Genomic DNA, 18,561 nt, shown 5'->3' on the forward strand with positions numbered 1-18,561 from the left:
ATGATGGTTTCCTGCCAGGCATTGATTTTTAAATGGTGAAGTAACAGCCTCAACGTAATTAGTCATCCATTGTTACACACGGCATTCTACTTGCTCCTGTCCAAAATGATACAAAGTTCTCAAAGCCAACAGGTCAGTATCAGGTTTTTCTTTTTACCACAAAGATAAAATGAAGCATGTGAAATACAATGCCTTCCTGTAATGAAAGAGATGACGGACAGAGGTTATTTAACACTTATTTTCTATGTCGAATTGACCCTTTAAGGGGAATTTTACATGCTTTCATTAAATCCTCCCAAAACCAAAGCAAAACCTAAGAATTCTCTTATCAATACAATGATACGATATTTCACAAGCTGCAAGTTCTGGTTGTATTCCAGATCAACTTTTATTCTAGCGTTTTACTTTACCCAATTTATTTTTGTCGCTCCTATTCTGAAGGTAACATGCATATTTTATACATGTAACATTTACATTTTCACGTAAGGCATCTACTTACAAGCCTGTGATTCGGCAGCAGGTACATGTGTGTGTTTGTTTTTACAGACCAATGTGAACCTTACTGGAGAACCCACATCCTAATGATTTGCATGCTTTTAGATACCTGTTGAGCTTACCTCCATCACTCCCTATGTCTCAGTCCCCAAAACCTTTGACTGCATTTTTTCCTGTGGATATTTCTCAAGTGCTGATATTTATGGAGACATATGCCTATTGCACGTATTAAAATATGGTAATTTATTTTTGGTAATGAATATGGCATTCTATTTCTCTTTGAGATGCCTTATTTGTCCTTGCTCTTTGGATAATCACTTCAAGATTTTCACTAAATCCCCCTTTATTATGCCATGGGGTTCACACAACAATCATAGAATTATATGCTGTGGCCCCATTTCTGTCCTTATGTACATCAAAGTGATACAGAAAATTAAAGCAAGCTTTCTCAATTTTTACTTTTACTAAGACTTAACATATTCCTTAGTCATTCTATGTTGTGCTATGTTCCTGAAAAAACAAACAAACAAACAAACAAAGACAGGATTGCATTTGGATTAACTTTGGGGAATGTTATGTTTTGCTTTACAGAAGTTGGCAAGCCATAATTAGTTAATATTAACAGCAGCTTGATTTTATTTATCTCCTACAAAATTCAAAATCTCATTGTTTAAGAGAGGATGCTATGGAGATGCAGTCTTTTAGAATTGTATTTCTAACAGGGCAGATGTTATGAGACTCAATGGCAATTGGTCTTTGCTCTTTGGACAACCTTTACTTGTCATGGTATCTGGTAATATTATTACTGTATTACAAGATGCCATGATAATAAAAGAAAAAATGTTCTCCCAGTGGCATATTCAGAATTCCTAACATTTTGCAAAATATTGTTTAACCCTCCCAAACATTCTCAATTCAACTGTAGTGAAATTTTGTCCAGATTTTTGCAAATATTAGCAGCATTTAATATCTGAGAAACTTGTCTCTTTTACTTGTCTCTTTACATCACCAGAAACTTACTGGGGAAAACATTGGGAAAGAGCCTGAGACATTTTATGTTCTTCTTGGGCACGAGTTTGTTTTTTAATCTATTTCTACACTTTACTTAAATATATATTCCAATTACTGATTTTTTTTTGAGCTACCGATTTTCAGGATAATAAAAGACCAACCTGTGCCAGAAAATCAGCAAAGTTTTGATTGTGACTATAAAATATCACCAGTACAGGAAGCCCCGACTCATCTTCCAGGGTGCAATAAAACACCAGAAATCTCTCAATCATATTATTTCCTTATTTTAATATTTCTCTATGTATTAGAAAAAGGAGGATTTTCTTACAAATAATCTGTTGTTGACACTGCATTTTACCAAAGCTTTGTGAAGCGCAGCTTTCTGAGCTACCATTTAGTCTGATTATCTTTTTTATATTCACAAGATGACAAGATGACTACAAATGTCTCTCTAACACTCAGAAGATAATTTAGATTGAACTCTCTAACCTTCATGACTTTGTTCCACAGACCACAGTAAATAGGCTACTCAAATTATTATTCATTTCACTGGTTTCTGTGCCTAGTTTTGAATGTTCCATTACATGAGTTGTATAAAGAATTCCCTGCATGTAGCATGGAAAAGATGGTGACCTAATTATTTTAGAAATAACTATGTAGAAACATCTAAAAAGATTAAGAAAGGAAATATTATGTCACTACCAAATTAGTAACTGAAATAGCATGAAAATCTCTGTATAATTATCTAGGTTTCCATAGAAACCATGTTTGATGCGTAGCCAAAAAGACTTCTGATTGGGCTTCCATACTTCTGCTCTCCCTACAATAAACAAGATTTCTGTTCTTCCTTTCACAAACAACTAAACAGATTTTCAGTCACATAAGTAATTATCTTACACTCTTTAAGCAGCAATCTTTGACAGCACTAATCACCTATATGCTTTCACAAGATCTGAACTCTTGAACTTAGACACGTAAAAATATTTTTTTAAAGTGCATTTTGACAAATAACACACTATCAACCAAAGGGAAAAAATAAAACAGAATAAATACATATATTGTAATATTTCTCTGTTGTCACAGTACGATAGTTGTGTAAAAATAAGCAAAGGCATTAATCCAAAAAGCAAGTTAGGGTTTTACTACATTTTGCCACCATAATTTTTCTTAAATTTTCTTGTCAAGCCTTCTCAAAGGCTTTGGCCCTTAAGTACTAATAATACAAATGTAAGCAAATGATCCTTAGTTCTAGAAAGGTGAAAACAGTGTGGCAGTGGTCTGTCTCCCATTGCAAACAGTAGGAGTTCTGTAGGAATTTGGGTTTCTTTAAATAATCTAGATTGACAGCTATTTGTGACAACGCTCTGTTTTCACATGCTTCTTATACAGAAGATTTTAGCAAAGCCACCTCAGAAATTTCTATACCTAAGAGAAGATAAGCTCTGTATGCAGTATGTTTTTCTCCTACCAAAGCTGATGAAAATGTTGTCCCTCTGTTCATGTACGCAGTTTTTTCCCTGAAGGCAACAGTTCAGATAACCTTTAATTGAATTTATAGATACTTTTTCACAAATAACAAATGGATATTTTAGGAAACGCCTTTTTACTGACCTTCCAGAGGCTGCAGGATCTTGTTATTGTTCCATCACCTAGGGAAGTGTTAAGGTAGCATCTGAAGTAGCCCTCAATTCTGACTGTATGCACTCACTGGAAAACTCCCCATACACACTGCCCCCATTCCAGCGACTGAGAAGCAGGATAAGGGTAGGGTGGGAGCTGATACAGAAGACTTGCAAGGTACTACATATGCTACCAGGCCTACTTCTAGATCTATTTGTTTATGTTAAGAGAGCACTGCATAGAAATATTTGAAAACAGATAATAGAGATTCTTTGTTGAAACAACCAAGTTCCTCACAGATCTTCTTTTCAGAGAAAGAAAAGCTCAACTGCTATTATTTTAATACTCTGTAGGATTCTTGTAATAGTTGAATAATTTATTTTGTATTATTTAGAGTTACTTAGAACTTTCAATGAATGTTCTATTATATTCTGGGATTTAAATTCTGCAACTCCTCTTTAGTCCATTAGATCCCAAGACTTCATGTGCTTTACCACTTTAGAATCATTGGATTTGATCAAACTAAGTGACAGAATTACAGTTCAATCTTGTGCTATTTTTGAATGCAGAAAATCTCTCTAAATCATAAACTGAGATTGGGCCCGAGCACTAAGAGTGCTGTACTGCAAAAATAACATCACAAGAAGAACTGTAGATCCAAAACACCACATTTTATTCTACATTACATAATTTACAAACACTCTTCAAGCTCCTCCTGCTTAATGTTAGGCATCATTCTTAGAGAACTGCCATTGTAGGCTCCTGGTACAGTTACAAAGAAGAGCAGAGAAGCACAGACCCCTGTGTGGTTATTTAGTTCCCTTTAGATCTCCACTGCCCTTCTGTCTTTAAATACAGGGAACCAAAGCATTGTGATGCCTTGCTTTCTCTAACATTACGTGGGATTAATCCTTTTTGGTTTGGCTGAGTTTTTTCTGTAACATAGTGTTCCAAAATTGACAGTCCTGATTTCTCTTGTTCAGACTAGGTAATTGTCTGGATTTGTTTTCATCCATACAAGCAATTTACTCATCTCGTTTCCTCCAAATGAGAATTTTGACATGTAATAGACATGAGGCTACACTACTGGCATACTGTGTTTATTCTCTAAGTCAGTGTGTGGAAACATCCTCATTTTCTAATACTGAAAGCACTGAAGGGTAAAAAATGTCAAGGTTGACCTCAGTGAGCTTTCAGTGAAGACAGAAGCAAAGTTTGTCCAGGCTTCTTAGTTTTCAGTATGAAAAAAATAAATGCCCATCTCAAACACTTTGTAGCAACCTTTTTCACAAGCTAATCATTCTACACTGGTGATATATGACTAACACTGATTTAAAAAGCAAAATAAGCCTTAATAGATGATTCACTGTGTCACAGAAAGATGCCTGAAATAGTCATTCACTGTTATTCATCTTTTTGTACAGTTTACAGAAATAATTAGTATTCCATTTGACAAACAAGTGCAAACATCCATTAGCTAAATGACAAAACATATACTTTGACTAGGTCTGTAACTTCCACTAGAACTCAATCAGTCGTATCTGCTGAACAGTACCATAAAGGAGTACACAGCTCTTGGTATATGTATAATTGCTCTGGTTAGGAGGTCACTGAGGTATTTAAAGAAATAAAAAATATTGGACAGCCTTATCGGTCTTTGAAATCAGAAGAAAAGAGGAAAAAAACATTTTTGTATGTAATCTGTAAATTACACATTTGCTGTTTTTCTGAATTAGTTAATCTGCAAATACCTACTATATTCTGAGCGCAAAGGACAGCTTGAATAATGATATCCAAAACTTTGGAGATTAATTGATTAGCTGTAAACATGAGATTGCTTTTTTTAACTTTTCATCTGACAGCTTACACGAGTTACAAGAATGAGTTGGAATGCATCTACATGTATAACCACCACTTACATGATACTGCTTTGGAGATGTAACTGATGGGTTTGCATGAGGTAGGATTTAATTAATTTTCTGTGCGTTTTCTGCTAGCTATGGTAGAAGTTATTTTGAAGATTCTTATTATATGCTGATGTCACAGTTTAACCCCAGCCAACGATTAGGCACCATGCCTCTGCGCACTCACTCCTCCCCGTGCTGGTGGGAGGGGAAAGAGAATTGGAAAAGAAAGAGATAAGAACAGTTTAATAACTGAAACAAAATAAAAAATAATAATAATAGTAAAGAAAAGGAATATAACCAAAAGAGAGGAACAAAGCCCAAGACGAGATAAGTGATGCACAATGCAGTTGCTCACCTTCCACTGACTGATGCCTGAGCAGCCACTGGCCCCTCCCAGCCAGCTCCCCCCAGTTTATGTACTGGGCATGATGTCCTGTGGTATGGAATATCCCTTTGGCTAGCTCGGGTCAGCTCTCCTGGCCAGGCTCCCTCCCAGCCTCTTGTGTCCCTGCTCGCTGGCAGAGCATGGGGAACTAAAAAATCTTTGACTGAGTATAAACACCACTTAGCAACAATTAAAACATCAGCATGTTACCAACATTATTCTCCTACTAAATCCAAAACACAGCACTGCACCAGCAAGTAGGAAGAAAATTAACTCTATCCCAGCCATAGCCAGAACAGCAGATGGGAGCAAAGTTGATAAGAAAGAGCTCCTTTTATGCATTTTTAATTTTTTAAAAAAATCTTTCTATAAATACACTGTTTTCTTGCAGCTTTGTATATAATACAGAACCCTCAAACTGCTCTTTAAAGTAAATTTCTGTTGAGGAAGATGACCTGTCAAATGGTAACTAATGCAACTTTGTTTTCTACACAGTAGAGAACAAGTGAAAACATACTGGGCTTAGACACCAAATTTTCTCCCTCCACTGTAAGGCACTGGGAGACCAGGAGGTCCAGCGCCTTTCTTCCCCAGGGTCCTGGATGTGCTGAGGCGCTTGTAAGTGACTGAAACCGAACAGATCCTCCACATCTGAGAACACATCGTTTCAGTTCTGACTAGACAGGTGGCAGAGGCACCTTCCTGCTCACCAAACTTGCACCCATATAGAGGTCAGACATACATATCTTCTGATGTAAACATTCTCTTATACTGTAAATACACGAGCTTTCAGAAGAGATCTTGTAATACACATTCTGCAGCAAAAACGTTCTTTCAGAATTATCAGTGGAGACATGTCAGCTGCAGTATTCTTGTACACTGTAGAGAACTACATGGGTTTGTTATTGCACAAGGAAGTAAAGAAAGCATCTCTTTCACATCTCAGCAGAAACCTAGTTTTAAATATGTTAAAAATATACCTAGAATTCTGAAAAAAAATATTAAGGAGCTTATCTTTTATGTATGAACCAATTGCTGGAAATTATCTATGTTCCAGCATTTGTTTTAAACTTTCTCACAGAAATGACCATCAGAAGACTCACAGAAGGTTCCGGTCTCACTTGAAGCAGTAAGAAAGCACTTTTGCTGCGCCTTCTCAGGGCACCAGTCTAACTGAGCTGGTAAAAACTGGAAGTAGAAAGAGGAGACTTTCTCGGCTTCATACTACCTTGGACACCTTATAAAATGGTGTAATGCCCATACAAAGCTACCTGCTGCCTCTTTCTGTGTGTCTGATAGAAAAGCATGGTTTCGGACAGAACCCAGCATTGTAAAGTTACATTAACTTCAGAAGTGCTGAGAAGCCAATGTTTGGCAATGTATTGAAGCAGATGTAAAAGCATACCTATTAGCTAGGAACTAAGAAGGGCTGCGGTGTCACAATTTAACACATGCAGTGCCTGAAAGTCATTATCACATTAACCTAGAGGTCGGCAGGTGAGGGCAGTTATCAGTGGCACCCAAAGCACACCATGAGCATGTCCCCAGGGTACTGAATATACTCTAAGAGGAAAGTGCTCTGAAACTGTAAGCGCTGTACTCAGGCTACTAATCTAGGTTTATTAATTTTATATTACTGAGGCCCTGGTACTTCATGGACCAAGGCAGCACCTCTAAGTGTTACCAAAACATAGTTATGAAATCAGACTAGTGCTAGTTCAAAATTTGTTTGTGTTGTGCTCCATTGTACGTATGCATAAATCTAGCGCGGGCTCCTATATGTGTTTGGAGGGATTACACTTGGTTATTGCTTGCTGTGGCACAAAATACGAACAATCAGCCTTGTAAAAGCCATCCTTAAGTGGACATATTCCAGAACTTTGTTCCTCTTTCAGGATGAAGCAACTCATGTAAGATCTAAATAATCTCTCTTAAAATGAAATGCTGTCTCAAAGTCACCATAGATGTAACATAATCAAAGACATTAAGCTAAATGATTTTGACTGTAGAGATGTTTTTAGATGTTTTAAAAATATACTCTGCAATAAAAATCATAAAATGTATGTATCATAAAATCATACGTAGATGGGTAAAAAGTGTAAAAATGCTATTATTTGTGTTGAGGTAAGGTACAATAACAATTGCCTAAACAGAAGTCCAGCCTTAGGGAAGTTGCAGATGCTTGAAGAACTATTCTCAGTAATTCTAAAAGTGCTTCATTTCCTTAGTTATTGCATTACTGGGTGTTTTCATTGTATTTAGCTTGTTTTGCAGTTTAGCAGGGTCAGTATATAATGATCTGTAATGAATATCTGGCTGTTAAGAACAGACATAATTACTGTAGGTGAGGTTGCCATTTTCTGCATGTTTTACTGTAGGTTATAAAAATGCCTGGTGGTGAGCATGATATTCTGTTTAGCTGCAGCTTCTCTACCTTGTTGAACCAGAGATCATCACAATAAGTTCTTAGGAAACATTATCATTTATAACCCACTTCAGTGAGAACTGGATACATATTTTGTTCAGCAGTTGAATAAAATATTGAAGTAGGTTAGTGAAAGAGGTGAAGATATATTTACTCCATGGAGAGTACTTTTTGTTGTAAAAAATAAAAAGCAAAATTAGAGGCAATTAAAAATGCCTAAATGCTACAGTGATAGAATTTCATGCATTCTGGTTAAAGTATTATAGTCCTTATTCATATAAATTTTTCTCTTAAAGGGCTCTAGTAGTCAATACAAAATTTAATCTCACAAAAATTCATTATTGTTTAGAACTGGCAACATTTGTCATTATGCAGTTGTGTGGCCATAAGACAAAGTGTAAAACTGGACCATTCTTTTAGCCACTAGCTAGAACAAACTCCTCCTGTTGAATCAAGGACAGAGAGGGACAGAACTGGTAAAGGCCATGTGTTATTTTACACTGTTATTACCAGAAGTGTTAGGCAACAAATAACAGTGGCTATGAGAAAAATAAGTTGGAAAAATAAAGGAAGAGAAAATCAAATCACTGTCTCCAAAATGACAGATCAAACTCTATCAGTCTGACAAAGAAAATACAGGTTATTTAGCCTTTCCACACAGAATCATCTTTTCTGTTTACCACCCTCTTGTGCACCACCTTGTAACACACACTCTTCCTCTACTTTTGTGGGGTTTTTTTCCCCATATATTACACTTACTTCTCGGGCACTACTGCTGAGAGGAATCTGTATGTTAAGTAAGCTACCAAGCTATGTTATAACCCCTATCCATTTTTACAAACATAAGTATGACCACACTGGATGAGACCAAAGATTCACACAGTCTACTTTATCTGTCTCCAGTGCTCATCAACAGCAGACCCCAAAGGCATAGAATAAAAATGGGGCAAACAAGTGGTGTTTCCTGTGGATCTTTTCCTAGCCTCCAATAATCTGCAGCTCAATAATTTCATTAACCAAATATGTTCACATTTAATGCCCTCAACAGATTTTTCTCCGTGCTTCCCGACTCCTATAAATTGATGTCTTCGAATTCTTGTAGCAAAAAAATTCTTCAGAGTAACACATCCCGGTCGTTTGAACTGCCAGATAGTACTTTCTGTAATGTAGATTATTAAGAGCTGTCCCCCATACTCCTTCTGGGAACTTGACTCGGTCATCAGAGCAATAGGGCTGAGATCTTGCATATTTTTCTTTGTCTGGCCCACCAGTCAGAGGAAGGTGACCTTAGCATGGGTATTTCTGTTGGTACTCTTCAACTCTGAGTGACTTTTCTGCTGAGATTACACTCTTGGTATATAAGTAGATTTTCCCCCACTTCTTTCTCGTATGTTTTTACATCATCCAGATTTCCTCCCTTAGAGTGGGAATGATTCCCTTTCCCATGCATGCACATTCTGTTTCTAAACTCGGTGTATCAGGACCCCAGCAGTACCAGGTGCTAGTTAACTCATTAATTCCAAGTATGTTACTCTCTTCATTTCAATGCATGATTTCCACAACGCCTGTTTTATCACTGTGCACTAAAGGAAGAAAGCCAATATATATATATATAATAAAAACAAAGGGGTTATGGCTACTTACCAAGTGAAGATAAGACACAGTAAGGTAGATATTAAAATGAGAACTTGGTTAAACATTGCAGACTGTGTGCGTTGGATGGCTCGGTGAAGATCATTCTGCATTAATGGAAAATAGTGTTATTTTGGGGGTTGAATTAATAAGGTCTGACGTGATTCTATAGAGGAATTATATAGTGCCCTGATAAAATACAGTCATTCAAACCACTTAGAATTTGCTGATCATATAAAAGGGTGCAGAAGAGCCAGCTGTGATCTTGTGATTATTTAACTAGTTCTTTGTTCACCCTGGCACAATTCTGATACTATTGCAAGCTGCCTCAACGTCTGTCTACTCATGTCTATCTTACAAATTACAGGCTGCAAGGACCAATTAAGGCACAGCAGTTGAGTTCCCTGCAATTGTGTACGAATGGAAAAGTAGCAAAAGAACCAGCCAATCCAACTTTCCTTTATTGGCATAGTAACAATTTATACCAATTGAGATTTCACTCAGTGTCTTTTTTTCCCCTAATTTTGATGCAGAAAGCAGTTTAGCAATGCTTGATCATTTGTGCAATCTAAATACAGATCTGGTTAACTTCCTACTAAAGTGGGACACTGGACTGTAATGCTGAAATCCCAGTAAAGACAATATACTAAAAAAACAGAAACTCTAAAATAGATCTTATTTTTGTCATACTTACAATCATGTTCTCTAAAGCATGCTTTGCCAGCCAACAATTTAAAAATACAGGAATAAACAGGTTTCTTAGTACTGGCCAGAAAATCTGAAAAGAAAAATTAACAAATTCATTAAAACCTTTTCTGTTTAAGCAGCAATAAAACTCTTGGGAAAATACTTATTATTAAAGTGCTTCTAGAGTGAGATATCACTTTCAATAACATTTTTTATTCCTTTGTGATGAACTGTATGTAAGACAATTAAATAAAATAAGGATAGTTTTATCAGTTTTCAGTCCAGACACAAGAGATCCTTAGATGTTTTTTGTTTGTCTCCTGTCAACGATGAGGAAAGTGATCTGCAGGATTACTTCATTCAAATACCAAACTATTCTTGTTGACAAATTTCTGTTCCTGCAGGCACAAATCTGTCATCCACATGAGATTCAAATTTACTTCAATAAAAATTAAGAGCATCTGTGCAGCTATAAAAGTGCAATGTGCAAATGTATTAATCCAAGTAAGCTTTACCGTGATGATGAAAGGGACAGCATTAATTATTTCCAGAAGAAAGGGTATTCTCAGAATCTGTTCCCATATATTTCCCTTTAAAGAAAAAAACAACAACAACAACAAAAAAAAACACCAGGTCACAGTAGGCTTACATATAGTTCCAATGAGAAATATATATGATATTCCAATGCCACCTATGGAATCTCTCGCACTAGTTGAATTTCAGGAAGATCATTAATCTCAGATTTAAACACATATGTCAAAGGTGAGTAAAGAATATAGGCCACTCTAGCCTCTTTTACTCACTGTCTATCATAATGTACCTCACAGGTAAAAATATATACTTTTAAATCTGTATTTTTACTAGAGCAGGTCTCTGTTTCCATATGACTATATATTTCCTTGCTATGACCTAGTTAGTGAGACAGCTCAAATGAAGAATCCTAGTTGCAGTAACCAGTCAACTCATTCTCTCAGCTACTGAAGAGCTTAAGTTAAGCTTTCATTTTTTTAAAAAAGAATAATACGCTCCTGTTTTCTTTTATTGCATTTTTAGGTACCTTGCTTAGAAGATTTTACTATCAAATCAACTATTTTGATTACCCCTATGCACAGGTGACTCCCCTATAGTCCATAGTAATGTTTGTTGTAGATGAGTCACTCTCCGTACCCTTCTGACAGAACTTCATGGCAAAACATAAAGCAAAGGGGGAATGCAAATATGGTTTATTTTCCAAATTAAAAATACCAGCTCATCCTCTCTTAATCTTGTTTCATTAGCCTCGGCATGTCAGTCACAGAGGTCTGGATATTTCTCTTTATTAATTCTAATCTTGGTATTAAGATATTAACTTATTAAGAAATAAGTATTAAAAAGAGGAATGAAATTAAATTAGGGGAAAGAGCAGTATTCTGTAGTAAGTATTCCTTCCTTTGCATTTATCTTCTTTTATCTTTACTTTGTATTTTCTCTTTCCCAGATGTTTTGGAGAGAGAAGCAAGGAAGACAATCTAGTGTTTAATGCTTGAGGTGGGACTACAAGATCAAAGTCTTGTATTTCTGTCACAAAAACTTCAGTTCATGGGGGCTTTTTGGAACTTGATCTTATTCATATGAAATTAGAGGTCTTCCCACATACTTCAAGGAATGGTACTGATCTTTTAATGCACTATCTGCTAGCTACAGGATAGGGATAATCCTACTTCCTTTCCACATCTAAGCAGTGACTGAAAATAATTAAATGGTGGGATGAAAATCTATACATTTAAAAAAGGAGGTATTTAAAATTCAAGGACTTACAGCTTTACTTATGCTATATATCAAGATTCCATCATAGGTAATGCAATAACAATGTAGCATATATCATGGTAATATTACAAGAACCTGCAGTACAGTACAGCATTATGTTTTCAGTTGCAATGAGATATCTTTCCTGTTAAAGTAACTATCTGACATAACCACTGAAAATTAAATTCAAGCTCCATAGCATACAGAATCCTTTTTCTGTTTTTAACTTTTCACATCTGGAAGCCATTGTACCTATGGGGCAGGGACTGTTGTCTTTCATGTAATTGTAATTGGTGGGAGTTAAGACATACTTGAATAATCTTAAATATTTCATGTGATAAGCAGCCCTGTAAACAGAAGTGAAATTATCACAGAATCACAGAATATCCCATTGGAAGGATCATCTGTTACAACCTTTCTTTGGAAAATATAAGATGGCCCAGCACCCTGTCCAGCCTAATCTTAGGAGTGTTCAATAATTTTCCCACTTCCTTGGGGAGATTATTCCAATGGCTGATTGTCCTTGTGAAAAATTTTCCTCCAATCAGAATCTCTCCAGGATTAACTTGTACCCATGACCCCTAGTCTTCTCCATGTGACTCCTTTTGAAAGGCGTGGCTCCATCTTCTTTGTAGCCTGCCTTTAAATACTGGAACATGGTGTTAAGGTCACTCCTAAGCCGCCTTCTCTCAAGGGTGCACAAACCCAGTTCTCTCAGCCTTTCCTCACATGGCAGCTTCCCAGTCCTTTCATCATCTTTGTGGGCCTTCTCTGGACCCTCTCCAGCCTGTCCACATCTTTTTTTTGGATGGAGGGGACCAAATCTGCACACGGTGTTCCAGGTGTGGCCTAACAAGCACCGAGTAGAGTGGGATGATGACTCCTTTACCTCTGCCGGTGATGCCCTTCTTGATGCAACCCAATAGCATCAGAGAGATGGGTAACACAAGTATGTAAGTATCCATAATTTTTGAAAAAATAGTGCTGTCTTGGCCTAGTTTTTAGTGTCCTGTTTTAGAGGCCAGAAACTGAGTAGCTAAAACTTTGACATCAATGAGAATCATGTCCATGGCATTATGAACAGACATATAAAACTGTCCACTTGAAAAATCAGTACCCAAAAATCAAAGTCACTTTTGATAATGTGTTTTCAAATTACAATGTAACAGTGGGCAATGGAAAAAAATGGAAATTTCATTTCTGGCTTCTACTTTCTACATATTAGTGTTTGCTCATAAATTTGGGAAACATGAACACAGCTGCTGGTGACAATATGACACCCTGTACATGTGTGTTTTTCTTACCTTCCTGCTTTACATTAGCAAGGGTATAAATGCGACCACATTAATTTTATATTGAAACATTTAACTCAGTTACTTTTTGTGATGAACTAGGCCTAGAGGTAACTAGAAGTACTTAAAAGTACTTACCTTGTAGCTTAGATAACTCAGCAGCAGAGTTTCAAAGAGACTTATTAAAGCCACGGAAACCTTAAGTGATAAAATAGGTGTATTAATACTGTCTTCTAAAGAAGACATGATGTTAAGCATTACAATGAAAAGCAAAAGATATTAAAAAACAGCTTTTCTGTGTATCCTCTGAAACCATCTCAGCTAACAGCATTTAGCATGAAGCTCAGATGTTATCTTCCTGACTAAAGCACAGTCTGTGCTTGACTCTCTTTGCTCTTTTCCAATTCCAGTACTGCAGAGAGCCTGCAGGGTGGCCTGTCCAGGAGTTTTAGAGAGCTCCATAGATAGTTATGTCTGCCAGATTGTTTCTTGAGTTTCAGCTGTCTCATCCTAAAAGGTACATATCGTTTCACAAGACAGAGAAAGAGAGAGGAGGAAGCTGTAAACAACGGAAGCTATTTACTTTTATGTAAAGATGTTATGAATGTGTAGAAAAACAAACATTTTCCTTACTGTGTACAATTCAGAAAGTTGAAAACAGCAAAAAATTATACAGATGAATCATCATTGATTTTATTTAAATGCAACTAAGCTCAACTTATCAGCCTTTATTTAGATTGCATATAGTTAGCGTATCATGTAACATAAAATATTTTAAAAGACAAATATCAAAATAGTAAAAACTTTACTTAAAACATTATACATATTAAATAACCACAAAACTTACTTACATCCTTTGCATAGAAAATAGTTTTTTGAATGTAAATTGTGGGAATATTCTATCAAGTTGTACAAATTCAACCGCAACCTGAAGTGAAGGAAGCCTCAGAATTTCTGTTTTTAAACTAATTCTCACTACTACTGAAAACTCAGAACACTGCATTATTTGCACTCACAATACCATTATCTAGAATTCAAAAAGATGCTGTGAATTGGAAAATTATTAAAATATGCAATAAAAATATCCATTTCTTGAAGTGAATATTACTGTTTCATATAAAGTCAGGTTGTATCTCAAATAAAAATAAATATTTGCAACTATTGTAAATATATGCATGTGTATATGCACATGCATACACATGCACATATGTATAAATTCCTATGTTTATCAAATAATAACACTGTAACCATAAGCAAATCTCTAAGTGGTTTTTAATAGAATTGAACACTGTAATCTGAAAGTCTAGGTCAAAATTTATTCAAACCGTGTGTAGGTTAAGCAAGGCATTGAAAGGAATTTTCATCAAGGGATTCTTCCCTTAGTAAAATTATGTATTATGAGCAGGCTCCAGGATGCTGAAGATTGAACCACAAACTTCAAAAGATCTCTAAGACCCACAAAGCACTGATGTAGTGCATCTTTTGTGACCTACTGCTCTAAACATGTAGGCTTCTATGTTTTGAAGTAACTTCAGCTTTCTAGTGTATTTTAAGAAAGCCCAAGAAGCATGTCAAAAGCTAGTTATAAGCAATTATGAAATTTAATCATCATTACAGCAAACAGTGATTATTTGACTCAACAAAGCTTGATTATTTTAAGAGAAAAGGCTATCTAATACTACAGTGGTTTAACATTTAATACTCATAAGTATATTATAAAGTCATATAAATTTGAATCATCTCACCTCAGTTTATGTTTTTGTTGTGCCTAGTCATCAAATAGATTTCATTTATACCAACTTTTTCCAGTATCCTCTAATATCACAAAAATGCTATAAATCAATATTGTCTACACTTATTAAATTGAAATAAATTGGCTATTTACATATTACCTGTAATCCCCACAAAGGCAAGCTTCGATTCACCCAAATAATAGGAGACCTGTTAATTATAATAAGAAAACAAATACAAAATTAATCAAAATCTGTGTTTTGGTAAAAATAAAGAGAAAAAAATTGTACATTTGAATGGAAATTACAGCAGCCTTATTTAAAAAAAAATACTCTGTAATAAAAATTTTACATCAATGGTTATCTACTAAGTATTGATATTGCTTGTATTTCTAATCCAGAGCCATTCTCTGAGTTTTCATGGGAGTAATCCAACACTCAGTGACAACAAAATCTTTTATTGGCTTCACTGGTTGTTAGTGCATCCCCTGTGATTCCACAAAGAATAAATAAATTTATGCTTTTGATCCTGTAGATGCAGAGGAATAACTTTCTGTAGCAGGAAAAAGAAACTTTTCTTTTTGTGAACTTTTTGCTATGTGTGTAATGATATAATTTATATCTAACTCATAGGGGCTGTCGTATCTTGGAAAAGTTTCATGTTGTCTTGGTATTTAGTAAATCATAGAATCATTAGATTGGAAAAGATCTCTAAGTTCATTAAGTCAAACCATCACCCAACACTACCATGACCATTAAACCATGTCCCCAAGTGCCACATCTACACAATGATGTACACAAACTCAATGATAATACACAGTTGATGCAGTACTACTGGAATCTGGCACACTCAATGGCACAATAGTCTACTGTTAGTCATTTACTGCTAGTCATAATTGTTTTTCAAATAAGGGCATCTAGAACTTCAACAAGGTATAAGCATTGATGACACTAAGATCTTAAAAAAGCATCCAATCCAGTAGCTCACTTATCAAAGAAACAATTAAAATATTAAAGGCAGTTTTGAATATTCAGGAATGTAGAATTAATTACTTGAGAGTTAGGGAAACATCACAATTATATGTTAAAAAGTCAGCATTCCAGACAGGAATGGATTTGTCTTCCTGTTTTCCTTCCTTCCCACCATGACATGGACTTTTGTTTTGCTTTTTTTAAATTAGGAACTCACCAATCAATTGTTCCAGGTGTGTAGTTTTGACTGGGACAACTTCGATTTAACTCCTTACTGATCATTGTCATCCCATCCATGCAAAATCCATTTTCATCAGCAAATGTATATGGGAACATGACCATAAAAACATATGGGAGGAAAGAGAAATTAATTACATTATTATGTCTTCTATAAAATGCATGCAACAGTTTTAAACCCTTGGCAATGTATAGACATTTTAAAAAGTAGTGACTTTTAGAAAGTAGTTCTGTACGTGTTCCATATCTGCAGGTAAAGAAGTAGGAAGTATTTCAGGTTACAGCTTTTAGATATTTATTTTCAAACATGTTCCAATCTAAAAACAAAACAGCTAAAATTATACTTTCAAAAGCTGAACTAGATATTGAAGAAGTCATCCAAGGAAACCTATCACATGGATAGGCCAGGTTAAAAAGAGCACATAGACTTACACCCCCCAGGCTCTCAATAGGAAAGATTTCATCAAACTACACTTTGTAACCTCTTGTGAGGATGTGAGGAGGGCTGGAGATTCTTGCTGCAGTACTCAAGTAAGAAACTGGTGACATCTTTGTAAAAGAAATTGTTGCTATGTACATGTGACATTAACTCGCCTTGGACTGCTGGCATAAGTCTTCCCTTGAAACTTCCATGTAAGGATATGGGAATACGTATTTGTGTAATGATGAAAAATATCCTTGTTTCTCCTTGGCAAGCAAGGTCAGCAGAAAAGGATTTGCAGAGTCCAGGTTAGTAATAGGTGAATTTTTACCAACTACGAGTGGGGCAGGTGCTAATTGAAATTAATTAAGGACGCTTCATGTCTTAAGCTCTTCTGCTGTGCCTGAAGGAGTAAATGAAAGACACTGACTTGTTCTGGGATTTCTGGAAAACAGGAAATAAAACTTCAGGGGGAGTCTGTGATGAAAACCATTATACCCAGAACTGCCACTTTAAAAACACCTAGGTGATGATGTTTTCTGTGGCCATGCTCTCCCCACACTAAGTAGTTTAGTTCCCTTCATCACCTGTGATACAGTATCTAGACCAGATGTTTTTATCAGGCTGCATTTGTAAGCATGCATTAAGCAGCAGGGATCTTTATGGGCAAAACCACCCACATTGACGGGGTACCACTGACATTAATGGGGTACCACTTGGGCACAGGGCTGGTTTGTCTGGCCTAGCATCCAGGACTGGGGTCTTAGTTGAGCATGCAGAAGTGACTTCACCAGAACTTCTAAGCCAGACAAATGTCATACAGAGAGAGAACAAACCAACTAGTCTCTTAAATGTACCACAATGAAATATAAGGGAATAATGCACAGAGAAAATACTCCTTCTGGCTGGTGAATTGATAAACATCTAGATTGAAGGAACAAACATGTCAGGAAAGGCTTGAAGAATGAAGCAGTCTGCAAGATGCAGAACAATCTTTGCATATGAATACACAAGCATTGATAAATGATCTTTGATCAAGACTGATTGATCATCATTGATGATCTGTTACTTCTGTGGCAGAAGTGCTGCTGTTCTATTCTGTTCTGTATACCCAGACATAACCTTAAAATATAATACACTCATTAGGGCTCACTAGAGTTCTCAGAGCAAAACAACATCAGCAGCCTCCTCATACCAGAAACTACCATTAGCTGTAAAATTTCAAGTCCCTATGCTGCTGTGTTACCATGCCTAAATTTCTAAGGCTGGATTTCCTCTTCTCCATCACTGCTAAAGGTTTAGGCAAATCTTTATTGCTTGTTTCCTCCTGCAACATTTCCTTTCCTGAAAGAGACATTCTAAGATACATATAGAGTCAAAAAACCATTTTTTTGCAGTTCTTGCTTTTCCCAGGAGATTGTTTTCTGGCCCTTTTCATATGTTCTAATTTCATACAATAAATTTTGCCAAAAAGAGTTTCTCAAATGCATTTCCTGTACTTCCCATTCACATATCATTCTCTTATGCACTGCTGAGTAAAGCTGGTATTCTCTAACTCACTTTGGTGTGGATTTGATTTTTGTAAAATATAGTATTTCTCCTGTGCACTACCTTTTTTGTGGTATTACCCTTACTAGATTTACATGATTTTCAGCTATTAAAATTAGAATTCATGCTTTGTCAAACATTGTGTGAATCACGCTAGGTCTATTCTACCAATATTTTCATATGTGCTTTGTTTCTTTCAGTATTTAAGACCAACAGAATCAAATCAACTGAAAGCAAGTAAGTTAATAAGATGCCCTTATTAGCATTTAGAATTGAGAAGACTCAATACATCCAGGATAAAAATACAACGGAAATACAGGACTGAATAAATTATAAATAGAATTTATTCTACAACTGGTGGTTTATAATTTATTATGACAGTAACACACACAACAACCACGCACAGCACCCAAT

At 35.9% G+C, this 18,561-nt stretch overlaps 1 protein-coding gene across 1 annotated transcript in view; it reads right to left on the bottom strand.

Moving 5' to 3' along the window:
• The window catches only part of KCNT2 (potassium channel, subfamily T, member 2), a gene marked incomplete at its 3' end in the record, with an annotated part of 110,137 nt that overhangs the window by 49,485 nt on the left and 42,091 nt on the right, over window positions 1–18,561 (bottom strand). Inside the window, exons 4-8 of the mRNA XM_008942165.1 lie at window positions 15,132–15,180; window positions 13,378–13,437; window positions 10,678–10,752; window positions 10,170–10,253; window positions 9,488–9,582 (exon numbers count right to left, since the gene is read on the bottom strand). Coding sequence (XP_008940413.1) covers window positions 9,488–9,582; window positions 10,170–10,253; window positions 10,678–10,752; window positions 13,378–13,437; window positions 15,132–15,180 — 363 coding nt within the window. The remainder of the gene's footprint in view (window positions 1–9,487; window positions 9,583–10,169; window positions 10,254–10,677; window positions 10,753–13,377; window positions 13,438–15,131; window positions 15,181–18,561) is intronic.

Source organism: Merops nubicus, unplaced genomic scaffold (genome assembly GCF_000691845.1).
Source record: "Merops nubicus isolate BGI_N331 unplaced genomic scaffold, ASM69184v1 scaffold18450, whole genome shotgun sequence".
In the NCBI taxonomy this organism is placed as follows: Eukaryota; Metazoa; Chordata; class Aves; order Coraciiformes; family Meropidae; genus Merops; species Merops nubicus.